This window comes from Primulina eburnea, chromosome 11 (assembly GCF_022965805.1).
Source record: "Primulina eburnea isolate SZY01 chromosome 11, ASM2296580v1, whole genome shotgun sequence".
NCBI lineage: Eukaryota > Viridiplantae > Streptophyta > Magnoliopsida > Lamiales > Gesneriaceae > Primulina > Primulina eburnea.
The window spans coordinates 14585350-14613051 of NC_133111.1; the positions used below are offsets into that span (position 1 = coordinate 14585350).

Below are 27702 nucleotides of genomic sequence, written 5' to 3' on the forward strand. Positions count from 1 at the left end.
CATGAAACTCGTACAGTGATGAACACCACTTTTAAAAGCTCATGACTACACGAATGCAGATGGAGCTTTGGTCCATGAGCGTGGTGTATATATGATTGGGATTAATGAGAAATTGGTGGGCCTGGAATAGGTGATTCCTAACAAGTTACTTCATGACAATCAATTTGTTGTCATTCTCTTTCTCATTTGACGGGATTATGTTGAACTTTAATTTGAATAAAATTGATGATAGCCTTGAAGAGCTATTCAACATACTTATGACTTATGAAGTCATCATAAAATAGGAAAATGTTGTTTCCTAGTTGGGCTTGTTGTCAGGAACAAAAACGGCCCGCAATGTAAGGGAAAGAAATGTTCGGCCCCTCACAAGAAAAACAATCCCAATAAGAGGCAAACTCTGAAAGACACTTAATAGGCCTACAAAGCCCGATAAGTTAGAACATATTTATTTCACTGCAAGAAGTCCGGACATAAGAAATTATATGTGCCAGAAATATTCTGGAAATGATAAGTGAATGTCCAAGTAAACATGATTTCAACAAAAACCAAAAGAAAGTTAAATGATCCAAATCTCACACAAATATGGCACGCTAGACTAGGTCATATTTCCCAAAGAAGGATGCACAAACTAGTGGGAGAAGGCATGTTTGACTTTTCAAACATAAATTCTCTACCTACTTGTAAATCCTGTCTAAAAGGAAAAACGACTAAGACTCCATTCGATGGAAACGTGGAACGTGCGCATGGTCTACTGGATTTGATCCACACAGACGTTTGTGGCCCGCTAAGTGTTAGCACAAAATATGGGCAATCATACTTCATTATCCTTACCGATGACCATTCGAGGTATGTGTATGTTTATTTGATGAAACACAAATCTGAAGCATTTGAAAAGTTCAAAGAGTTCAGATCTGAAGTATAAAATCAGCTGGAAAGAAGTATTAAGGCATTTCGATCTGATCGAAGTGGAGAATACTTGAGTGCTGATTTTTTGGGATTATCTAAAAGAGAATGTGATTCTCACAGTGGACTCCACCAGCAACACCATAATTGAACGGTGTTTCTGAACATTTTAAGCGAACCTTGTTGGACATGGTTCGATCAATGATGAGATTCACTGAATTGCCTACATCTTTTGGGGCTTTGCGCTTGAAACTGCGGCAATGTTGTTGAATAATGTCTACACTAAAGCAGTGGATAAAACACCATATGAGATATGGATGGGAAAAACTCCCAAATATTCTTACGAGAGAATATGGAGATGTCTTGCTTACGTGAAGCAGACAGTGAGAGACAAATTGGATAGTAGATCCACTTTGTGCTACTTTGTAGGATATCCAAAGAATTTTGTTGGGTATTATTCTATCGTTCCAATGAAGCAAAAGTGTTTGTTTCAAGAAATGCCACCTTTTTGGAAAAGGAATTTCTATTAGTTAGAAAAGGGAAGATGATAGAACGTGAAGAAATTCAAGATACTCCCTCAACTATAGTAGTTGAACCTAATCTCCAACAACCAGTAGTTGAAGTACAAGCTCCTAGGAGGTCTGATAGTGTTATTAGACCACCTGCTAGATATATGCTTCTTCATGAACAAGACCATGATGAGTCTTGTGTTGGATATGATCCAATGAACTTTAAGGAAGCAATATCTGATACTGATTCAACCAAATGGCTTGAAGCCATGCAGTCAAAAATGGACTCTATATATTCAAACCAAGCCTGGACATTGGTGTATCAACCAGAGGGAATCGTTCCTATAGGGTGCAAATGGATCTACAAAAGAAAGCTTGGGGCGAATGGGAAGGTAGTGACCTTCAAGGAAAGGCTGGTTGCAAAAGATTATACTCAAAGACAAGGAGTTGACTATGAGAAAACTTTTTCATCAGTTGCTATGTTTAAGTCCATTAGATTACTACTAGCCATAGCATCATGGTATGACTATGAGATATGGAAAATGGATCTAAAGACTGCATTCCTCAATTGAGACATCAAAAAGGAAATTTATATGTCTCAACCCGAGGGATACACATAAGTAGGAAGTGAGCATAATGTATGCAAACTTCAGAGATCAATATATGGTCTCAAGCAGGAATCAAGGAGTTGGAACCTCAGATTTGATAGCACTATCAAAGAGTTTGGTTTTGCTAAGAATCTTGAGGAACCATGTGTGTACAAGAAAATTAGTGGGAGTGCAGTGTGTTGCGACTTTGATTGTTGCACTCCCAAGAGCAGGTTGTCCACAAGTAGTATAATTCGGTGAGTCCGAATATCGTATCCACAGGGAAGCTAAGGTAATTACAAGTCCACTACAATGTCTTTTTGTTTTTGTTTTTGTTTCTTTTTAATTTTAATTGAATCTTTAATGGGTAAATTTTAATTGTTCAAATTTAAATTTAAGTAGTTGAGATTAAAGGATCCACTCTTGGTATTTTAATAAAGTTAACATTAACGAACAATATTGAAATCCACTTAATAAAATGGTTCCAATATATTAAATAATCATATTTATATTATGTTATAAATTATAATCTTATAAGTACATAATATATACCAAAACTTATAAATGTGGTCAAGTATTTATTGTGCTATATATATTTGTAAACACTAAATCAAGGTTCCCACTTTAAATGGTTGGTAAAACCAAACAAACATTTAAATGGTACCAATAAATTAATACTATAATATATTCATATATAATAAATCAAGGAATCCAAGTTAAATGGTTGGTAAAACCAAACTAACATTTAAATGGTTCCAAGAATTTAATATTATAATATATTTATATATAATAACTCAAGGCATCCATTTTAAATGGTTGGTAATACCAAACTAACATTTAAATGGTTCCAAGAATTTAGTGTAACATATAGCAACAATAAATCAAAACTCCCACTTATAAGTAGGGTATAAAAATGCTTAAAGAAATAAATATAACATAAACAATAAATAATGATTAAATAATATAAAACATAGATTCTTACCTTATAATAACCTTATTATCATGCCAAGAGCTTCACCTTATCATCTCAACTTTAGGAAGTTAGCTATTCATTATTCAAAGTGTAAAACTTTGAATATGAAATTAACATGCTAATTATATTTAAATGAAGAAATAAAAGAAAAATATAGAGAGAAATATTATGAACTCAAAGATTTGTTCATAGAATGAGGGATATCTCAATACATTACAATGCACCCCTATTTATAGCCAAATTTGGGGAGACAACCACAAATAAAATATTATTTTTTACACATAAGTCTTCATTGGTGTTCCAAGAAATTAATATTATATTGCACATCACTTTTGACAAGCATCTTCTCCGAATTTTCTCCTTCACATAAAATGAAACATGTGGATAATTGAGTTGTCTAGTTGTGGTATTTTTTTCAGAATATTTGACCAAGTAGTTTGAGAGATATGGTCAAAATACTAGAGCATGGTAAAACTGCCACTCCTTCGGTAACTTTAATTGTTGCTTAATTTGATCCCAATTGTGAGAGGATTTTTATCTCATGCTTGCCACCAATATTGTAGATATTAACATCAACTTTCTACAGGTCCAAGAATCATCTTAATCCCATTTGCAACGCCAAGGTTATTCTTGTTTTATCGAACCTGTAAAAATAGTAAAAACTTATAATTACACAACAACTTATATTTTATACAATTTATTATAAAACATATAATATTTAAAAATTTAATAAAACAAAAACTATATATTTATATTATAAAACATTTAATTAATGTACAATTTTTATGTTTATCACACCTCCCAACCAGCTTATTGCTAGTCCCTAGCAATTTAAGCGTTAATAGCAATACAAAACATATTGATTAATTTAAATAGAAATGTAATCAGAACTATCTAAGTGTTTAAATAAAATTTGAAAACTGTCAAAGTTATATCAAGATCATCATAATTATAATTTATGAAATAATTTGAGATGATTAATTCAAAGCTTATTTTAGGTAGTTAAATGTACACGGCCTTCAGAAATTCCTAGTAAGAGTCTCAACTCCATATCCTCACAGGTTAATAAATGTTTCAATTTATGGCAACGATTTCTCTCATGGAGTTGGAATACAGATAAATGCTCAGAAAAATGGTTTACAGAATGCAGACAGACAAACGAGCCAAACTAATCAAAAGATAGAAAATCAATTGATTTAAAATCCAGTTGTTCTTATTATATTTTTTTTTTCCTGATTTTTTTTTTTTTTTTACATCATGGAATCAGACTAAGTTTATGCTTTTTGACCACATATTTATTTAATTTGTACAATGTATTTCTCTCTTTCTTTTTTTTTATTTATTTTTTATTTTTTTATTCTTATGAGAGAAAAATGGGTCGCAGCATATAACTTAAAAATTACATAGATCTTCAACATCTTTCTTTTTGTATTTTTCTTTTTTTTTTCTTTTTTTTTTTCAGGAAATATATATATATTTTTTTTTTTCAAAATAAGAACTCAAGATCTAAACAATAGATAGTCTCTCTCATGATCAATAAAGGCTCGAAAGCTGTTTTCTCAGTCCTCTCCACTCACTCACAAAATATGTGTGAGTTCAAAAATTTTAGGCACTCTTATAAGGTATATCTTGGGCCATATACTTTACTACCTAATTTTATCACAATGGTTAATCACTCAAAAAGATTTCATAAATCATATTTTTATATTGATCAGAATATTAAAAATGACCTTTTTTCAAATAAAATTTAAACATTCTTAAATAGATTAATGCATGTTCTAATTTAAATCTTTCAAATATGTAATGTATGACATTTTTGCAAAAAATTACTAAGGTACAAACAATAAACATGGTTTTATTTTAAAATAATATTTAATTTTTTTTTAAATTTGTTTTTTTTTTTTTTTTTATATGTGTTCTCCCCCCAATCAGAATATGACATTGTCCCTAATGTCAAAATAGCTATTAATAAAGAGTACATAATGAAAGAGATATCACCTGGAACTTTATTGAAGATAACAAACTGAAACAAACGCAAACCAATCCACGACTTTTGAATCAATGATCCAACTTCCTTTTCTTACTGCTTGATTGCGACCAATTGATCTTTGTTATCATCGGATCAGGCTTATGAACAAAAGCTTCCAAATCATCAATTAATTGATCGGCAGTCGAAGCACAGATGAGCATCCGTCGTGAATTTTCTGAAATGAAATTCTGTTCCACAGCTTTATCAAGAAATGTCAACAAACTGTCATAATAATTATTGATATTCAACAAGCCCACGGGTTTATTATGGATATTAAGTTGTGCCCAAGAAACAGTGTGAAAAATTTCTTCTAATGTACCAAAACCACCTGGTAGTGCGATAAAAGCATCAGAATTTTCAATCATTTGAGTGATTCTTTCATACATAGAAGAAACTTTTAATTCCTCCCCAATCGTAACACCTGTAATATTTCCTTCAGCTAAAGCTATAGGAATAATACCCAATACCTGACTACCTCCAAGATGAGCAGATGTTGAAACAGATCCCATTAACCCAATATTACCTCCCCCATATACCAAGTGAATTTTTCTCTCAGCCAATATCTTTCCAAGATTATTCGCTGCTTCTACAAACACTTCATTTTTTCCAGGACTCGACCCACAAAATACACAAATATTTTTCAATGTTTGTGCAGAGGATCCAGTCATGTTTTTACTTTCCTTTTTTTTTTTCTGCGAAAGTAGAAAGAAAGATGAGAGATTTTATAGGGGTAATATGTTATCATGACAAAACTATGGGTCACAGCTGTAAACAGAATAAATAGTAAAAAAAATAATGACACACATGCTTATAAACAGTAGTGTGATTGTGGCTCACAATTTTCCTCTGGTTTTACGTCCAGAAACGGCTTCAACGCCTTCTATGAGTCGAGGATATGCTTCCCATCCAATTTTCTTATAAATTGGCAAACAGGGTCTTTTTTAGTCAGATTCCCAAGACTATGACGCTCATCTTGAAATTGTTTCCATAAACGGAGAAGTTCAATATGCACATGTCCACTAGAATGCGTCTCAAGAGTCAATAAGATGTTATCTAAAGACTCCTTACTCAGCCCATTCTTAATGAAATCAATTTTATCTTCTCTGTTATTGGAAACACATCCCAAAGATCTGCATCGTTTGTCACAAGTCCATCTTGCACACTTATGACAAACCCCTAAACTTTTGGCCCTTCGTTTTTTCGCATAAGTGCTTTTTCCTAATCCAGGCAAATACCGAATAAGCAATGATTGTGGAACTTCTCCTCCTAATCGGACCTTAGCTTCTATTACAAGACGAATATCTTCTGGAATTCCTTTTTGCATTAGTAATCTCAATCTTTCACACCTTCCTGCATAAATTTTTCTTAGAACATTTTCAGAAACAGAGGGAAAATATTTACAAATTTTTGAGAGAATTTCATCCATTTTGAAAAGAAAAGAAATGATTTTTTTTTTTTTTAAATTTTTGTATCAGCAATTGTGGGAAACTGATTTAACCGACTATGAGAGTCACGGAGTACCGTTATCCGCCATTTAACCGGGAAAATAAAAAGATTAAGAAAACCTGAAATAAAAACAAACAATAATCAAATGCAATACAAAAAAAAAAATCAAGGATCGGAAAGGGAAATAAACTCTTCTTGAAAGATTTCATTTTCCAAAAATGGTTTAAGCCTTTGTCCATTCACTTTAAAAACATCACCATTTTTAGGATTTTCAATATCCACAGCTCCATAAGGATACACATGCTTTATAACATATGGGCCTGTCCATCTTGATCGTAATTTTCCTGGGAATATGTGAAGTCGAGAATTATAAAGCAAAACTTTTTTACCAATCTCAAAAGATTTTCTAAGAATTGTTTTATCATGAAATGATTTGATTTTTGCTTTATAAATCCTTGAATTCTCATACGCATCATTTCTGAGTTCATCAAGTTCATTAAGTTGCAATTTACGCAATTTGTTGGCATCATCCATGCTTGAATTTAAAGTTTTTATCGCCCAATAAGCTTTATGTTCCAATTCCACAGGCAAATGACAATGTTTTCCATAAACCAACCTATAGGGAGACATATTCAATGATGTTTTAAAAGCTGTTCGATATGCCCACAGTGCATCATTAAGTCGCAGAGACCAGTCTTTTCTATTTGAGTTAACAGTTTTTTCCAAAATTTGCTTTATCTCCCTATTAGCTAATTCAACTTGTCCATTTGTTTGAGGATGATAAGGAGTTGTTACTTTGTGAGTAATACCATATTTTTTCATTAATGAAGCAAATGGTTTATTAACAAAGTGAGTTCCCCCATCACTTATCATAGCTCGAGGAATTCCGAATCTACTAAAAATATTTTCTTTCAAAAATTTGATGACGATTTTATGATCATTTGTTCGACATGGAATTGCCTCTATCCATTTGGAAACATAATCAACTGCAACTAAAATATACAAGTATCCAAACGACGGTGGAAAAGGTCCCATAAAATCTATTCCCCAACAATCAAATATTTCAATTTCAATGATAGGATTCAAAGGCATCATGTTTCTTTTTGAAATCGCACCCAATTTTTGACAATTTTCACAGATCTTGCAGATTTCGTGGGTGTCTTTAAACAAAGTGGGCCAATAAAATCCACACTGCAAGATTTTTGCAGCTGTTTTCTTTGAAGAAAAATGTCCCCCGCATGCTTCTGAATGACAAAATTTAATGACACTACTTACCTCATTGTCGGGTATGCAACGTCGAAAAATTTGATCCGGACAATACTTGAACAGATACGGATCATCCCAATAAAAGTTTTTTACCTCATTCAAAAATTTTCTTTTATCTTGGGAACTCCATTGCGGTGGCATTTTTCCTGTCACAAGAAAATTTACTATGTTAGCAAACCAAGGTGTAGTAGTAACTGAAAATAGATGTTCATCAGGAAAATTATCGTTAATTGGTGTCATTTCAAAAGATGATCCTGTTACTAGTCTCGATAAATGATCGGCTACGACATTCTCGGTTCCTTTTTTATCTTTGATTACAATGTCAAATTCTTGGAGCAACAAAATCCATCGTATCAGTCGTGGCTTTGCATCCTGTTTGGTCAACAAATATCTAATAGCAGAATGATCAGTAAACACGATAGTTGTTGATCCAATCAAATAAGAACGAAATTTATCTAATGCAAATATTACAGCAAGTAGCTCTTTTTCAGTTGTGGAGTAATTCATTTGAGCATTGTTTAAAGTTCTACTTGCATAATATATCACATAAGGCTTACCGTTTCTTCTTTGACCCAATACTGCACCGACTGCATAATCACTCGCATCGCACATGATTTCAAATGGTAAAGACCAATCAGGAGGTTGCATGATAGGAGCTGATGTTAGATGTCGAATGATTTTATCAAAAGCATTTTGACATTCTTGAGTCCACTCAAATGCACTGTCTTTTGTTAAGAGGTTACAAATGGGTTTAGAGATTAAACTAAAGTCCTTTATAAACCTCCTATAAAATCCAGCATGTCCCAAAAATGAGCGAATTTCTTTAATGGTTTTTGGAGGGGGTAAATTGGCAATGACATCAACTTTTGCTTTATCGACTTCAATTCCATGAGATGACACGACATGTCCCAAAACAATTCCAGAAGTAATCATGTAATGACATTTTTCCCAATTTAAAATAAGACCTTTTTCCTCGCATCTTTTTAAAACTTTTTCCAAATTTTCAAGACAATTATCAAATGTATTCCCAAAAACAGTTAAATCATCCATAAAAATTTCCAAACAATTTTCAACCATGTCGCAGAAAATGCTTAGCATACATCTTTGAAATGTTGCTGGGGCATTGCATAAGCCAAATGGCATCCTTCTGAATGCAAATGTTCCAAAAGGACATGTGAATGTAGTTTTTTCTTGATCTTCGAGTGCAATGGGAATTTGATAATAGCCTGAATATCCGTCAAGAAAACAGTAGTAGGGATGACCTGCTACTCTTTCTAAAATTTGATCCAAAAATGGTAATGGAAAATGATCTTTTCTAGTGGCGTCATTTAATTTTCTATAATCAATACACATCCGCCAACTAGATGGGACTCGACTTGTTAACAATTCACCTTTTTCATTTTTTATCACTGTGATGCCAGATTTTTTTGGAACTACTTGTGTTGGGCTTACCCACTTACTATCAGAAATAGGGTAGATAATTCCAACATCAAGTAGTTTGAGAACTTCAGTTTTCACAACATCTTTCATGTGTGGATTTAATCTCCTTTGTGGTTGTTGAGATGTTTTTGCATTTTCTTCTAAGTGAATTTTGTGTGTGCAAATTAGTGGATTAATGCCCTTAAGATCTTTTAGTGTCCAACCAATTGCATTTTTATGTCTTTTAAGCATATCAACTAATTTACCTTCTTGATTACTTGAGAGTTTGGAAGAAATTACCACCGGATATGTTTCATCTTCTCCAAGAAATGCATACTTCAATTCTTCTGGCAAGGGTTACTCCAATACTGGTGGTTCGTCTTTGTTCTCATATTTTTCATCAAATTCTTTCTCTGATCCTGGTAACGAGTGATACCTGAAAAAATCGTCAAGATCAATTTCAATATTTTCTTTAACAGTTTCAATTGAACAAATATCTAATTGATCACGAGTACTCCCTTCTTGAATGTTTTCTTCCACAAGAGTTTCAATAAGATTTTCATCTTCACTTTCATCTCCTTTGTCATGTGGTTGCTTACAAAGATTAAAAACATTGAGCTCCAAGGTCATGTTACCAAATGACAACTTCATTATTCCATTCCTGCAATTTATAAGAGCATTAGAAGTTGCTAAAAATGGACGACCTAAAATTACAGGAATTGCATTACAAGCTTCAATAGGTTGTGTATCTAAAACTATGAAATCGACAGGATATACAAAGTTATCAACTTGGACCAACACGTCTTCTACCATACCTCTTGGCACTTTAACAGATCTATCAGCAAGTAAAAGTGTTACCGAAGTAGGTTTTAACTCGCCTAGATTGAGTTCTTGATAAACTGAATATGGAAGTAAATTCACACTAGCTCCAAGGTCAAGCAAGGCTTTTTTAATCTTTCGTTCTCCAATAATACACGAAATAGTAGGACAACCAGGGTCTTTGTATTTCAAAGCATTATTATTTTGAATGATTGCACTTACTTGTTCGGCTAAAAATGCTTTCTTTTTCACATTCAATTTTCTTTTCACAGTGCACAAGTCTTTCAAAAATTTGGCATATGATGGTACCTGTTTTATTGCATCTAATAAAGGAATATTAACTTTTACTTGTTTAAAAATATCATATATATCAGAATTCAAATTTGATTTTTTTGTATTTTTCAATGCATGAGGGAATGGTGGTGACACTGTCTGTTGAACCTCCTCTTCGCAAGTTATGGGTTCCACTTCCTTACCCTTTGGAGTTGATTTATCATCATCTTCACAAGGTTCAAGAATGGATTTTTCCACAACCTTACCACTTCGAAGGGTAATAACAGATTTTACCTGATCCATCGGTTGAGTTCCAGAAGTTCCAATTTGTGTATGATGATCCTTGGGATTAGGCAGAGGTTGTGAAGGAAATTTACCTTTTTCATGAACATTAAGTGCAGATGCAAATTTAGCAAGAGTATCTTTCAAGTCTGTCATGGTTTGAGCAGTTTGAGTATTGATAGACTCTTGCTTTGCAATGAAAGAATTCAATGTATCTTCCAAATTTCTTTTCGGCGGAGGAACATAAGGTGCATAATTTTGAAAATTTTGTTGATTTTGAAAATGTGGTTGCGGAAATTGTGCAGCATTATCATTCCTCCAACTAAAATTTGGATGATTTCGCCAACCTGGATTGTAATTTTGAGAAAATGGTTCAAAATTTGGCCTTTTGAAATTGTTCAAAACATTGGCTTGCTCATGGAGACATTCTTTAAAAGAGGGCAAAGTGGGACAATCTTTTGTAAAATGATCACTTGTATCACAGATGTGACACACAATTTCTTGAACAGATTTTAATTGACCATTCTTTTTCAATTCAAGTGCCTCAACTTTTCTTGCCAAAGAGGTAAATCTAGCTTGAAGATCATGTTCATCTTTGAGAGTGTACATACCTCCACCAGATGTAGGAGATTGAATCTTGTTTGATGGTTCGATTGTACCTATAGTGTCCCAATTTTGAGCATTTTCAGCTAATGAATCGAGATACTCAATTGCCTCGTTCGGATCTTTATCTTCAAATGTTCCATTACACATAAATTCAACCATTTGCCTATCTTTAGGTGTTAAGCCTTCATAAAATTGAGAAACAACTCTCCAAATTTCAAAACCATGATGTGGACAAAGATTAAGCAATTCTTTGTATCTATCCCAACACTGATAAAAAGTTTCTCCTTGTTTTTGAGTGAAAGTGATGATTTGCCTTTTGAAAGAATTTGTTCTATGAGATGGAAAAAACTTTTTCAAAAATTGTTGTTGCAATTCATCCCAAGTTCGAATGGATCCCGATCTAAGATTTTGTAGCCAAGTTTTAGCTTTATCTTTTAAAGAAAAAGGAAAAAGCTTAAGGCGAATGGTGTTCATGCTACAATTTAGATCATTATATGTGTTGCACACTTCTTCAAACTCTCGTAAATGCATGTATGGATTTTCAGAATCTAAGCCATGAAAGTTGGGTAAAAGTTGGATAATACCAGGCTTAAAATTGAAATGAGATGCATCAGGGGGAAAAACTAGACATGAAGGTGCACTAGTACGTGTAGGATTCATGTGATCTCTAAGTGTTCTTCGTCTATCATGATCATGTTGAGATTGAATTTCATCTTCATTTTCTTGGATGGGTTCTTCCGCCATGTTTTGTAAAAATAAAGGGTTATTTCGAATGAGTCGACCACTAAGTGTACGTGACCAAATGCTCATGCAAATGCAAAACAAAAAGAAAAAAAAAAACACACAAAAGCAATAAAAAGAAAAATAAACTTTAAACAATATTAAATAGACTTGAAATTAAATTATACTTCCCCGGCAACGGCGCCAAAAACTTGTTGCGACTTTGATTGTTGCACTCCCAAGAGCAGGTTGTCCACAAGTAGTATAATTCGGTGAGTCCGAATATCGTATCCACAGGGAAGCTAAGGTAATTACAAGTCCACTACAATGTCTTTTTGTTTTTGTTTTTGTTTCTTTTTAATTTTAATTGAATCTTTAATGGGTAAATTTTAATTGTTCAAATTTAAATTTAAGTAGTTGAGATTAAAGGATCCACTCTTGGTATTTTAATAAAGTTAACATTAACGAACAATATTGAAATCCACTTAATAAAATGGTTCCAATATATTAAATAATCATATTTATATTATGTTATAAATTATAATCTTATAAGTACATAATATATACCAAAACTTATAAATGTGGTCAAGTATTTATTGTGCTATATATATTTGTAAACACTAAATCAAGGTTCCCACTTTAAATGGTTGGTAAAACCAAACAAACATTTAAATGGTACCAATAAATTAATACTATAATATATTCATATATAATAAATCAAGGAATCCAAGTTAAATGGTTGGTAAAACCAAACTAACATTTAAATGGTTCCAAGAATTTAATATTATAATATATTTATATATAATAACTCAAGGCATCCATTTTAAATGGTTGGTAATACCAAACTAACATTTAAATGGTTCCAAGAATTTAGTGTAACATATAGCAACAATAAATCAAAACTCCCACTTATAAGTAGGGTATAAAAATGCTTAAAGAAATAAATATAACATAAACAATAAATAATGATTAAATAATATAAAACATAGATTCTTACCTTATAATAACCTTATTATCATGCCAAGAGCTTCACCTTATCATCTCAACTTTAGGAAGTTAGCTATTCATTATTCAAAGTGTAAAACTTTGAATATGAAATTAACATGCTAATTATATTTAAATGAAGAAATAAAAGAAAAATATAGAGAGAAATATTATGAACTCAAAGATTTGTTCATAGAATGAGGGATATCTCAATACATTACAATGCACCCCTATTTATAGCCAAATTTGGGGAGACAACCACAAATAAAATATTATTTTTTACACATAAGTCTTCATTGGTGTTCCAAGAAATTAATATTATATTGCACATCACTTTTGACAAGCATCTTCTCCGAATTTTCTCCTTCACATAAAATGAAACATGTGGATAATTGAGTTGTCTAGTTGTGGTATTTTTTTCAGAATATTTGACCAAGTAGTTTGAGAGATATGGTCAAAATACTAGAGCATGGTAAAACTGCCACTCCTTCGGTAACTTTAATTGTTGCTTAATTTGATCCCAATTGTGAGAGGATTTTTATCTCATGCTTGCCACCAATATTGTAGATATTAACATCAACTTTCTACAGGTCCAAGAATCATCTTAATCCCATTTGCAACGCCAAGGTTATTCTTGTTTTATCGAACCTGTAAAAATAGTAAAAACTTATAATTACACAACAACTTATATTTTATACAATTTATTATAAAACATATAATATTTAAAAATTTAATAAAACAAAAACTATATATTTATATTATAAAACATTTAATTAATGTACAATTTTTATGTTTATCACAGTGATATTCCTAGTACTTTACGTTGATGATATCCTGCTAATTGGGAATGATGTAGGATTACTGCAATCAACTAAAGTATGGTTAGCCAGTAAATTCTTCATGAAAGACATGGGTGAAGCATCCTATGTATTGGGAACACAAATCTATAGAGATAGATCAAAGAGGATGCTGGGACTCACCCAAGTCACTTATATCGATACCATTTTGAAACGATTCTCTATGGAACAGTCCAAGAGAAGATACTTACCAATGTGTCATGGTATTACTCTATCTACAGTTATGTGTCACAAAACTGATTAAGAGATAGAGATGATGACACGTATTCCATATACGTCAGCTATTGGTAGTATCATGTATGGTATGATATCGACACGTCCTGATGTTGCTTACGCTTTGAGTGTTACAAGCAGATATCAGGCGAACCCTGGTCCAATGCATTGGAAGGACGTGAAAGATATTCTTAAGTGCTTGAGAAGGACTAAGAATTTGTTCATGGTCTATGCGTGGAGAATTGAAATTGGAAGGCTACACGGATTCTAGATTTCAATGTGACATAGATGATTCGAAATCGACCTCTGGTTTGTATTCATGCTAAATGGTGCGGCTGTCTCTTGGAAAGGTTCCAAGCAAGACACCGTTGCAGATTCCACCACTGAAGCTGAATACATTGTTGCATCTGATGCAGCCAAAGAGATAGTTTGGATGAAGAATTTTGTCCAAGAGTTGGGTATTATTCCTAATGGAGTTGATCCAGTCCCGTTGTACTGGAACAACACTGGTGCCATTGCGCAAGAAAAGGAACCAAGGTCTCATCAGTGATCCAAACATGTACTGAGGAAGTTCCACATCATACGGAAGATTGTGGGAAGAGGAGACATATCAGTCGAAAGAGTCCCCTCTGCAGATAATGTTGCTGATCCACTTACAAAGCCCTTGCCAGGACCATTGTTTGAAAAGCATCGCGAAGAAATGGGATTAAGGGTAGTTGGCTCTAAGACAAGTGGGAGATTGTAAGAGTAGATGCCCTGCAAGCCAACGGTTGGCTAGGGAATTTATTGACTCAAGTGAAATAAACAATCTTTATTTTAATATAATTTAACTTTTTATGGTCTTGTTATACTTTGTCTGTATACCCATGCAATCAGCATAGATAAAGTCCTTGATTATACTTTAATACAAATGAATCGTAATTCGATGTTGAAACTCATTTGTAAGCACTGCATATTCTAAATTTGTTCCTAGTCGATTCAGCCGCCTAAAACATGGATAAAGATCGCTTGAGCTCGAGACTAGCATCTGTGATGTTGTGTACTGCGTTTCTTGATAAGGGCATGGAGATGTCCAAACATGCAGATGGGTAGTCATATGATGATTATACCGAACAACCCTCCCTCGGACTTTCTAAGTGGTTATCATTCATCGAGATGATAAGTCTGTGGTTATGATCGTACACCATTAGTCCTTACGACCCAGGGACAACACTGAGGCTCTATATGATAGGCATGTGCTTTGACTCGTTTACCAGCTCCAGGAGAGTCATCAGGTGGCGAGGTTGGGTGCACTTGCGACACATATAGGAGCCAGTGTATTGTAGTCGGGGATTCACCGCTCACTTACGGGTGTGGATATTCTATGTGATCTAATGAAATAATAGTGCATGGAATCTCTGGCCAGAGTACGAGATGTACGTTGGAGAAGGAGTTCTCCAAATAGTACACGCGATGCCACTATTATAGTTATCACATAGTTATCGAATTAATATGCAACCCTCGATGAACCAATGGTTGCAGATTCGATCGGGATATATGAGATGAAGGGACCGTACTGTGCGCTAATCATAATCGACTGGTTCTTGCAGGCACTATCAGTGATACCTAGGGGATCATGGGGCGATGCTACTAGACGCTTTTACCATGATCCGATGGGTGCAATCAGAAATGTGTTCTGACATTCTTGATCAAAGTGTTGATAAAAAGAATGGGGCTAACTAAGGTAAGCCTGAATAAGAATAAATGTTATTCTGAATCACAAGGAGTTGTGAACCCACGGCTAGCTGTATCCCTGAACCATTGAGGGTCACACAAGTACTGGATTGTTTGTTCCCGTTGAGAGAATAAATTCAAGAAGTTGAATTTATATTATATATTAAATTCAAGGAGTTGAATTTATGATAATTAAATTTTGAGAGAATAAATTCAAGTAGTTGAATTTATAAAATTTGAGAATTTAATTTATTAAACTCAAATGTTGGGTTTATTAAATATTAAATTTTGGAGGTGATAAAAATTCAAGGAGTTGAATTTATTATTTAAATAATAAATTCAAGTGTTGAATTTTTAATGTATTTAATTTATTAAGCTCAAAAGTTGAGTTGATTAATTAATAAATTAAATATGGTGGGTATTATGTTTTATGGGCTTGTAGGAGTACAAGTCCAACATAATAAATAATTAAAGTTTTAATGGACCTTGATTAAATTAATTAATTTAGTTGGACTAGCCCAATTAATTAAATCAAGCCCATTAATGTTAATTATGTAATTATGTTATTATTTTATTATAAATATTATATGCCAAGCTAAACCTAGCCCACCACAATAAAAACCCTACGTGAGCCTCCACTCCAAGAGTGAAAAATCGGCCACCACAATTTGAAATAAAAATATATTTAGTCGTCTCTCAATTTTCTCTCCTACGCAAAAATCTCTTTCCCATTCTCTAGTGTAATTTGAAAGAGGAACATACTATCTAGTCGTGAACTTGATAGAAGGATTTCTTTGAAGAAAGTTCGTGGGAATCAACAAGAGCTAATCCGTTTATACCGGATTAGTTGGAGTCCAGTGATTTATTCACAAAAGGTATAATTTTCTAAACATCCTATGCATGTTTAATTTGTTAAATCATACGAGCGCCTAAAGCAATATTATTTTGTTTTTCAAAATAAAATAAAAATTTTAAATCTTCCGCTGCGTTTGAAGAAAAGTGCACAAAAGTTGCTGGAAAATTGAAGAGGGAGGGGGCGGCTGCTTGCTCTAAGAACCCTAACTTTCCTCACAAGAAAATGGAATGGAAGTTAAATGGATTGTGGATGTGTGTAGTGGGTGTTGGCCAAGTGTGTGGGAATATGTGTGTCCGTGTGTTTTCTTTTAATTTAGGGGAAACATTGCTTAATAAAATAATTAACATGCTAATCAAATATTAAATCTCAAAATCACCTAATAAATTTAATTTGGCTTTAAAAATGCTAAAAACTAAATAAATTATTTAAAATGCCCCAATCCTAATTTAAAATAAAATACCACATTTTAAAATCGCAAAAATTGTCGTCGGTCTCTTTTCCTCGATCCCGCATCAAATAATAGCATGAAAAGTGAAACTCAAGAAAACATTTTAACGTACATCACATAAACATAAATAATTTAAATAATGCAAATCCATAAATCATGCATCTCTAAAATCATTTTAAACTTAAATAAATAATTTAACAATTTAAATAAATATATGAGTTTTGCATGTACTGAATTTGGACTCTACATATGCAATCATTACTGCCGGGAAAACACTTAAAGAAGTTGGTAGGATGAATTATCTGCGTCCACTGTATACCGCACTCGTCCAAGGTCCCAGCATAGAAGAAGAGAAGATATTTGCAAAGAGGGTGTTCTCAGAAGTATTTGCTTGTTATCACCCCATAGCTCAGGGTGTTGTGGAGGCAATTTTGGCCAAACAGATGTAAAAAAGTTGGTATATGCGTAGGCTAAGCGCCTCACTCTGACCCCTAATTTTTTGGATGAGTCTTGCAAGTGCCCAACTTTGGGATATAGGCTCAATGCTTAATTTCAACATGTAGGTGGATAACAGGTCAACTTCTCTGATCCACTTAGAATTGTGATACATTTGATTTTGCTGCTTGCACGTGAATGCATATTTTAGATGTGATATATATATATATATATATATATATATTTCCCTGGATCTGTTAATCCCATGGCAAGAGACCAAGTTCGCTATGTGAATTGATTGTTTAATCCAACCCATCAAACTTCATGATTTTTATGATATAAACCTCTGTGCTCATATTTGGGCTAAACAATGCTAATTTTTATCAAGAGGGTGCATTCAACTTTATCTTTCATTTCAAACTTGCAAATGATAATATTATTTTTTAGTTTAATTTACAATTTTTTGATATAAATTTTATCCAGGGAATTTTTTTAAAAAAAAATTAAGAGAACACTGCTCTGCAAGTAATAAGGGAGAAAAAAACAAGGAAAATTGATTCATAATGTGAACAAATGGAAACTGCCCGGATGCAATACAAAAAAACAAAGAAAAGAAGAATGAAAAATAAACAAAGTCCATAAACCAAATGAGACACGAGCTGCAGTCATTTTCTAAATGCAAATCATTCAGCAAATTAAATGGAAGCTCGACAGAGAGATAAGAAACAAAAGAATTATACCCTTTTCTCATACATAAACGCAACTTTTCTATCCGAGTAACCAAAAAACTCTTCTGAATTAAGTCATTTAATCGAATCCATCTAGTTAGCTGACTCGTTATGCTGCTCCCTCTCATGAATTGATTCTGAGAGCTCTTCCTTCTTGATTGGTAAGGTAGCATGTTCCTCTGTATCTGGATCAACCACTGCTGCTATTGATGATTTCCTCGTCTGCTCTTCAACTTCGGTTGGTGAGTGTATGTCCTCTTTTCTTAAACGGGGCGACTCATTAATGTTTTCTTGCCTAAGTTGTAACTCAATTTGTGCACTTACCTTAGCAGTTGAGTCCACTGATGTCCCCATCTCCTGGCAGAAGTCATCATGTTCTGTACCTTTGGAGTGTGATATGATCTGCTTTTCTTCTTTTTTCGTAAACTCCTCTAACCCAACATTTTGGATCGGTAAGCTGGGGCTCTCCATCTCGTCAGCTGAATCGGTCAACTCTTCAGAGTGACTTGCATTTACTATAACTTTTAAAGGTCCGAGTTTTGTGTCAAGATCTTTGACAGCAATTGTTAAAGCTCTTGCATCACGAGCTGATGCTAGTTGTTCAGGAGATGATAGCTGTCATCAGAAAGAAGGCAAGTAAACCGAGTTTCAGTAAATTAAGCCATCCGAGAACTGGGCTGGTAAGGTAAAAGCTTGAGCAAAAAGGTGACGAGGGAAGAAAAGAGGCATATCCTTAAAGTGAATCATGACAACTTTGTTACTGGTCATTTTAAACATATGTTTAATCTCGTTCTGGAAAAGATAAAGATTTTGGGAAAGATAATTAATGCAATATCAAAATATTACCACATAAGAACCCATCTACACACCAACCCATGTAAAAAACATAGATGGCTAGCAGTACAAAATAAGGGCCTAGGAAAGATTAAAAAAAAAAAGACTAAATCAACAAGCGCCAACAAGTTAACAAAAAATCATCGCGACAAACATTAGATTTTTTTGTTTGTTGTCATTACCTCATTAAATTGCATTTCTGCACTAGATCTGATTGTTTGCTGCATTTCAGCAGATATCAATAACTACAACTTAAAGACTGATCAGAATTAGGTAATATGTAAAGACAATACAAAGAATTAATGGTGAGTGAATTTATTATTCCAGATTTTTCATGGTCCTTACGTGTCAATGAACTTTAAGGAATAAACTACACTTTTTTGAAGCTTACCTTTACGACATCTTCTGCCCTTTCCTTCACAGTCTCCGTTAATCCTTCACCATGAAGAGATTGAAGAATGTAAAGCACGTGAGAATGGAGACCCTCAGATCGATGTTGGTCAATAGAGCATTGAGGAATGGTAGAATGGCATCCTACCGAATAAAAAGGACATTTCACAAGTTTCATGGGACATATGGTAATACAATGCCTGTCCATTGCACGCCTCATGATCCTGTCAGAGCAGTTTTGCTCACATGGAAGTATTTTAAAAGGACAGGTTGAATCATGCTGATCTATCTGAGCTGCACTAAATCTAGAATTGCACCCTTCATTTGTGCAGGTCATAGTCCTAAAATTGCAGTGCAATTTATGCACTTCTAAATCATCCGCAGATTTAAAGCTCTTTCCACAATGATATTTGTTTTTGAAATCAACATTCTTCAAGAGAGTCTGCGCAACGGATTCTCTCCTATTCAACAACCAAAAACCATTTATTTCCATCTCTTGCACTAGATCATCTATCCAGTCTTCTCTTCGTTCACTCAGTAGCCATCCTGAAACTCTGCTGAAAAAGTTCCTTTTCGAACTTGAAAAATCGTCAATCAAATCAGAGAGAATATCATATGGGTTTCCAGATATTTCCTCATTCACACCACCTTCTAGGGCGGACTCAGCCAAGTAATTTTCACTTCGTTGGATAAGATAATCCACCATTTCTCTTCTTATATCAACAGCCACTGAAGCTGGGCTTTTTAAGAGGCCACCAGTTGTGTTGTCAATACATGCTGAGGCCAATCCAGGAAGTAGTTCCTGTGCTATCTTATAAACTATATCGGTATCATAAAGATCACAATGAACCAAAGGACCTCCCTCCTTTTCTTCTTCAAGTTTATCTGGTTCTAACTCATGGTCATCAACAGGTGGATTCATAATGCAAGGAAACAACTGGAAATGCCAACAGTTATAAATTAAGAACTTAAAACAAAGACAGAAAAAATTCAATTCCCACGAATATCCGATAACAGAGCGCTCAATTAATCCCCAAGCCCAGGATTTATTGCAAAGAGAATTAATTTGATAATTGCTTCATGGAAATATAAATTTGCCATCTCGTTATGATCATACTCTAAACTACTAAAACGTTAAAAATCCAAGGTTCCAAAGCTACACGCGTTTAAAGAAATAACCACAAAGATCATTCATAAGCATAGATTTTAACTTCTTTCCTTTCCTCTTCCCAGTCAGATCACCTGATTAAAGATGTAAATCACCAAACAAAACAATATTTCACTTTAATGATACTCCCACAAAAATATCGATCAATACGAATCCATTTACCTTCACTATTAATCACCAGAACGTGGTTAGAATCCATAAACGTTCGAGGATGAAGAACCTAAAAAATGTAAAATTTCGAAGCAAAGAAACAACTCCAATACAAATACAAATACAAATACAAACACAAACACAACACTTCGATTCAAATCACATCCTATGATTGGATCTGGTGAAGAAAAATAAATAAATATAGCAAAATTTCATAACCATGAATCAAAAATCATGGAACGAGACAACGTTTCAACCATATATCATCGCAATGCCAACAACAGATAACATTGAGATATCGGGATTCAAGAAAAATGAACGGAAATGCATAGAATTTTCCACGTTATTTCGCACTTTGATCAACAAAATAATGATTGAATTACAATAAATTACCTCAGAAATCAAGCGGATTGTATGTATATTCAGGAGAAATAAAACAAATGGGACACCTGGGAGTTTTTACAGACGATACAGGGAACAGAAACAGACAGGGTCAAAGTAAATACCCAACATATTCTGACCCGACTCGGATATTTGCCCAACTAATCACCACTCTCGGGCCTCAATCATTTTAGATGGGATTTTGGCCCCATATGAAAAGGAAATAAGCTTTCATCGGACTCGAAACTCTGGAAACGTCATTAAAAAAAACTGGAAACAACCAAAAATTTTCATTACCCAGCTAAATATATTTAACAATGTTATAAAGAATAAGAAGTTTGACGTAACGGCCATGTCATGTTTCAAGTTTTATAAGCTAGTATAAGATTAATCGTGAAAAATGTATTTTTTTTACTATAATTTTAATTATACAAATTTTGTTAGAATTAAAATCGTGTTAGTTTCGGTGATAACAAATATTTGCGGGTTGTTAGGCTAAGCTTTTGGATGTTTAGTAAGTGTCAGAATGTATTGTGTAACGAACAATCCTGCTGAATACTTGAAGATCTTGTTGTATGTTTTACTATATTTGGTAGCAGCTATTTGAGCAAGATGGACTATCAAGTCATCTAGCTTTGTAAACATTGTATATTTTAAATTCGTTTCTATTCGATTCAGCCGGCTAAAAACAAGGATAAATGCCGCTTGAGATAGAGACTAGCATCTGTGATGTTTTATCGTGTTTCATAGTAAGGGCATAGAGATGTAAATACAGATGAATAGTTATATTATGATTGTACCGAACAGCTCTCCCTCGTACTTTTCAAGTGTTTATCATTTATCGAGAGGAAAATTCCGTGATTGTGATTGTACATGATTAGTCCTTACGACACACGACAACACTGAGGCTCTACATACTAGGATTGTGCTTTGACTCCTTTACCGACTCCGCGAGGGTAACAAGGTGGAGAGGTTGGGTGCAATTGCGACATAGTAGGAGCTAGTGCTTTGTAGTCGGAGATCCACCGCTCACCTACGGGTGTGGATATCCTATGTGATTTAACAAAATAATATTGCATGAAATCTCTGGTCAGAGTGTGAGATGTATATTAGGGAAAGAGTTCCATAATTGTGCATGCGATGACAATATGAATGTTTCATCATTGTATCATATAGCTATTGAATTAATATGCAATCCTCGATTTATCAATGGTTGCAGATTCGATCAGGATATATGAGATGAAGGGACCGTACTGTACGTTAATTATAACCGACTGGTTCTTGCAGGAACTATCAGTGATAATGTTTGCACAATATTTGGTGTTGCGGGCGTGCCAGGTGTGAAAATGCACCGATTTGTGTAAAATGATAAAAATCTAATTTCTAAAAACAAACGACGTGAATTCTAAATTCGACCGTCAGTTCTAGTCTCCTAAAACAATTATAACGCCATAACAAAGAAAAATTATTGGAATTTGATGAAAATAAACCCTGACATAATTTGTATCAACAAATCAGTAGGAAATTACAAAACACAACAATATATTAAAGAAAGCAGATGAAATCTATACGAAGAATGCTAGAAAATGGAATGAAAAATATTTCAGAAATAAGACGCTTGAAAATAGAATTCTGGAGAGTATTTTGCAAGTTTTTTGTTGTAGAGTTGTGTTTGTGTCTCTTCATCTCAGTGTTTGCCGATCCCTTTTCTCTCCATCGATGTGCCGTTTCAGTCCACTCCCCCATGATCCACGTCCCCGCTTTTCACGCCACGATCTCAACCTCCCACGTTCTTCTCTCTTGTGGCGCTTTGTGACCAGTTTTTGAATTGATGAAAATCAATCCGCCACACTTAACGGGTCTATACAATTTACTTGGGCTTATGATTAATGTGGGCTTCATAATTAATTATTTTTAGCCCAAACAATTGCCCCCCGCAAGCATTGGCCCATTGGGCCAAAATGCTTGTATGTAAATCAGTTTTAATTCTTTTATTTGGAATGGCCCGTGAGGATTTATCGTGGAGTGGGCTAGGAAGATTAGGCCGAGCCCAACCCTTTATTGATTTCTTCACGCCAAACTCCCTTCAGATTCAAATCCCCAATCCTCAGCCCCGTTTCTTCTTCCCGCTCGTTGCTCTTCGCTCCGTGCTGCTATCAGAAGTCGTCGCCCTTAAGCCCTTCGATTTTCTCTGCCGCCGCCCATTCCGCTTTCTCTCATCGCTAGTTTGGAAGACGCCGCTTTGTCCGATTGCTCCAGTGAGGCGCCTCTCATTCGCGTTCTTTAGCCCGAATCGCCGCCCGCCGTCGACGAGGAACCGCGCTGTTATTTAGAATCAATTAGTCTCGCCTCCGCCGTCGTCTCCCCTACACTGTGGTTGCTGAATATTTCCCGATGGCTTACGACTCGCCTCCAGTGCGCCCTTCTGAACCAAGCGCTGCGGGCGCGTTCTCTGTCTCGGCCGCCGCCTCCATCGTGTCGCCCATCGCGTTCGCTGGCCCTGCTGTGGTTGCCGAGGGTGTAACAGTGGCTCGAGGCTATCTTTCGTCGCCTCATCGTGACTCCACCGCCGTAAGTTCATCTTCTTCTCAAGCCAATGCCTCCACCCCGTCCGATGGTTTTAGTCTGTTTACTGCCACTGGTCTCAACCCATTCTCTGCCGCTTCCGGGTTATCCATGGGTGTCCACTCGAGTTTTGTCCAACCGTCTACCGCTATGGGTAATCCCTTATTTTTCTTGAATTGAATATAGTATTTCTCGATTCCTTGACTATTATTTTTCATCTCGCAATTCTATTTCCCGCTTTGTGTGATTAACCTTGATTGTTCGGGAAGAGAGTGTGACTCCCCGTACTAGTTCTTGTACTAATTCTTGAGAAGTGGCCCAATAAACATCTACGCTTATTTGTCTGATCTGTCTACTTTTAAAAAGGGAAATTACGAACTTTCTGTGTTGCCTGGCCATACATTGGCCTTTGCGTTGTAGGTGCGGTAGCTTGGCCATCCTTTGGCCCTGTAGTATACACAGTATCAATTGGTTTTCTGAATATTTCTTGCTTGCATGTAGTGGTCTTTGACCCCAATCAGTCCATTGACTCTAGTTCTGTCCCTGTTGCCACCCAAATTGAGGCATCACACACCAGGTATGCGTGGTATTTGTTTACTAGATAGAGTGTGAATTTGCTCTTGCTCACTCCCTTGTTGGTTTTCAGGTTGCCAGTTGCAACGTCATCCCCCCCTCTGACTACTCTCAGTAAGTTGACCCCATCTTCGATGGAAGTTGTCCCATCTGTCCCTGCTATTATTTCTGCTTCGATTATCACTTCGGTGATGGCTACTCCTTTGATTCCCTCTTCGAATGCATCTGGTATGTCCTTGGGTTGTGGTTTATTTGTTTGGTAGAGATGTTTGAAATATCCACTCATTTCTTGTAGGTGCATCAGCTATTAATCCATTTGCATCCGAGTCAGGGGCTTTACACAAATCTGAAGTTAAAGCTGGGAATTGCATCTTCCATGGTTATCTGTATTCTTTGTGTATTGCAATGTTTCTAACTTATCTCTTGTTCTACTGTAGGAGCCCAGCCTTTGCTTCTCTGGCCCTTGCTACTATCGGCCCTGTGCGGCATCCATCCTATCCTGAGAATCAAAATCCCCCATCAGTCCATCAGTGGTTCTTTCCCCTGCCTTCACTACACTCGAGGGATTTGTTGCTCTCCAGACCTTTATTGTCTCACAGTGAGCCTTCCCAGTTTAAGTCTTGGCCACGGGTTCCTGAGGGTTGGGTTGAGTGGATAGATCGTTTGACCCCTCATTTTGGACGACAGTGGCGCCAACAGGGCTTGTGGCCACTGGTCATGACTTCTAAGATGAAAATAAACAAGCAATCCGTTTTATTTGATTGTCTTCTCCGGTTTTGGTCCCCTTCCTGCAATGTTTTCATCTTCCCCTTTGGCCCAATGTTTATAACTCTGTATGACATCTCCTTGTTCCTCGGGTTGCCTGTGGTTGGGCCTGACTCCCCCTATTTCATTGATGATCCCGCTGCCCCGACTTTAGCTCATACCCGTTATTGCTATCCCTCTTATCGGGCAGTGGTCAAGGAATGGTCTTCGCATACAGGTGTTCCTTCCGTGGTTGAACACGTCATATTTCTATGGGTATTGGTTTGCCATTACATTTTCTGCCCTTCGTCCGGCAAGCCATCATCTGAATACCTGCCCTTGGCATGCTCCCTCAGCACCAGTAGAGTGTATAATTTGGCAGTGGTGCTTCTAGGGTCCGTATACCGCAGTTTGAATCAGTGTGTTCGGCACGATCCCATTTCCAAGCTGGGGGGAGTATCATGGTTTTTGCAGATATGGGCCTTCTCTTCTTACTTTCCTGGCGTGATGGACTTCCTTGTTGGCCCTCCTACCATGTTGCGGATTACCTCACTGATGGGGAGCCGCCTCGTTCTTTCTGCCTCTGATCTGATGGATTATTTGCAGCGGCTGAAGCTGGAGACACTCAATCTTCCTGCACGACCGAGCGTTTCTTGCCTCACCCGACCTTTCTGGGTTGGTGCTTTTCCGGACTTTAATGGTCGTTCTCCCGATGAGATTGCTGCTCTAGTCTTGACTCGGTATATTCATCCCAGATTGTTGGTAGTAGATTGTTCTTCCACACGCCCGCCATATAATGATAAGTCGAGTTGGTCGTTCGAATTTTACAATCCTTCTTTATATGCATACCAATTCTAGCTCTCACCGGCAGTCCCTCACACCTCGCTATCTTTCCCGGTGGACTTGACTCATATTGTCTCAGAGATCGCCTCTAGAAGACTTTTCAAGGCAACCGTACAGCTCCTATCCACTTTATCCCGGAGGTTTCTCAGCCCGATGGTGCAACTTGACCGAAAGATGGCCGAGTCATTCGCTATTTGGTGGAAGTCACGCTACCTAGACCTGATTCCATCGGTAATTCGACACCCTGGTATGGTCTGGTATCCTTCTTTATGTTTACATAGCGCTTTGTTATCGATATTTGTTATTCCAGCATTGTTTTGGTACTTCTTGTAGATGCTCGCAAGCGATATTTGGCTCCCAGTGGGGACAGTCCTGTGTCTGTCAAGCTCCCAAAAATGGATACTCAGGGGAGTTTGAAACTCAAACAGGATCCGGTCACAGTGCCTCCAAAATCCCAATCCTCAAAGACCAAGGCCGCTCCTAAAGTTGCTCCGACTAGAAGTATTACTCCTATGCGCCAGACGGTGGGTCGGCGATATCATACTCGCCATTCAACCAAGCTGGTTTCGGGCCCTAGCAACACTTTTGACGATCCCATTATTCTTGGTGAAGATGATCCACCTCCTCTCTCTGAGCAGCCGAGCCCCAAGGATCCTAGCATCGAACTCTCTAACCACAATGAAGCTCTTGACACTGATTTCAATTCAGCAACATCTGGACAGGGAGCTCCCCACGCTGGAATTTCTCTGGATGGTGATCCTGGTGATTCTGGGAAGCAAACCAATGACTTCTTGGCTGAGGATGACACGTTTGTCTTGCGGGAGTTCCCCTCTACTGTCTCTTTTAGCCCAAAACCTCCTAGTTCACTGCCTGCGGTTACTCCCTCTATGGTAATATTCTCCACCATTCCCTTTGTTTTGGATACCTCCATGTATTTGCCATGCTTAACCTTGACTTTGTTTGTTTGACAGGATTTGACGTTTCGGAGGGCTCGACTCAGGCTTATAGGGGAACCTGAGATCCAGGTTGATTTGAGCTTCTCGGACGATATCTCATCAATGCCTTCCAATCTTGAAAGGTACACACCGTCTATGGAACCGCTTGCTCATACAAAGATGGTCGTTCTAAATTTCCTTGGCCTTGGCTTGCATCAACTTGGGGAGTCCCAACGATTAGCTATGCTGTCATCTGTCTCTATTCTCAAGACTTCCCCGGAATTCGCCACTTCAGAGTTTGGTATACTTGACGATCTTCCTACTATATTCTCTAGGTCAGATGCTGCCTTTGCCACTAGTGCGGATATGATATCCCACCGCACGTCATTCCAGAGTAAGCGCGAGACGAATGAAGAGTTGGACAAGCATGATAAGGTTGTCCGTGAGCAAATCGCCGCAGTGACAGCTAGTTATGATGTGGAAGAAGCTGAGGTCAAGCGACTAGAAGAGGAGATCCACAGGCGCCGAGCTAGGATGGTTACTTTGTTGGACGATGCAGAAACTTTGGAGGCAGCCCTGTTGGAAACCAGAAAAAACTCGCATACCATCGGCCAGCAATTTCTTGGTCTTAAGGATTATTATCACATCTGGACCAGTAGACTTTACGAGGCCGAGAACACCCAATCGGAGTGTCTGGCCAAGTGGGAGCGGCTCCGCACCTTATTCCCGTGACTCTTCATTTGTTCAGTTTCTTCGTAAGCAATGATTGTGAGCGGTTGTCATGTTCAGGGCAACTTGTTTTGTGGATACTTTAAGAACACACCCTCGCTTTTGGGCTTTTATATTCCCATATATTCTCTTTTGCTGGTTCATTTTTTCGTGTACATTGGCATGTTTATTTTCAGCAGGTATCATGGATTGGCCATAGGTTGGCCTCAGTTTTCCGGTGTATTCGACACCTAAGCCTTGGTGTCGTTTGGGGCTCTTTGAAACACCAGTAAGTCTCACCCTTACATGCTCTTATGTGCTCTTATGTGCTCTTACGTGTTGCAT

General features: G+C 36.2%; 3 protein-coding genes across 5 annotated transcripts; 1 reads left to right on the forward strand and 2 right to left on the reverse strand.

Moving 5' to 3' along the window:
- Positions 1-5030: 5030 nt before the first annotated feature.
- On the reverse strand, positions 5031-18007 carry LOC140805418 (uncharacterized). The gene is made up of 6 exons (XM_073161689.1): positions 17983-18007; positions 8244-8438; positions 7686-8042; positions 7162-7439; positions 6705-6750; positions 5031-5524 (listed from the first exon to the last, which is right to left on the reverse strand). The coding sequence occupies exons 1-6, from the start codon at positions 18005-18007 to the stop codon at positions 5031-5033; spliced, it is 1395 nt and encodes a 464-aa protein (XP_073017790.1).
- A 16-nt stretch (positions 18008-18023) lies between these two features.
- On the reverse strand, positions 18024-21149 carry LOC140805074 (uncharacterized). 3 transcript variants are annotated; one of them, XM_073161259.1, is made up of 4 exons: positions 21002-21149; positions 19292-20227; positions 18450-18681; positions 18024-18293 (listed from the first exon to the last, which is right to left on the reverse strand). In XM_073161259.1, the coding sequence occupies exons 2-4, from the start codon at positions 20210-20212 to the stop codon at positions 18160-18162; spliced, it is 1287 nt and encodes a 428-aa protein (XP_073017360.1). In that variant the 5' UTR covers positions 20213-20227; positions 21002-21149; the 3' UTR covers positions 18024-18159. The 3 variants fall into 3 exon arrangements, with proteins under 3 accessions (XP_073017360.1, XP_073017359.1, XP_073017358.1); XM_073161258.1 differs by adding an exon at positions 20621-20678 and having other exon boundaries at positions 18024-18681; positions 21002-21086; XM_073161257.1 differs by having other exon boundaries at positions 18024-18681.
- A 3420-nt stretch (positions 21150-24569) lies between these two features.
- Positions 24570-27445, forward strand: LOC140804927 (uncharacterized). Its single transcript, XM_073161084.1, has 2 exons — positions 24570-26604; positions 26686-27445. The coding sequence occupies exons 1-2, from the start codon at positions 26110-26112 to the stop codon at positions 27379-27381; spliced, it is 1191 nt and encodes a 396-aa protein (XP_073017185.1). The 5' UTR covers positions 24570-26109; the 3' UTR covers positions 27382-27445.
- Positions 27446-27702: the final 257 nt, after the last annotated feature.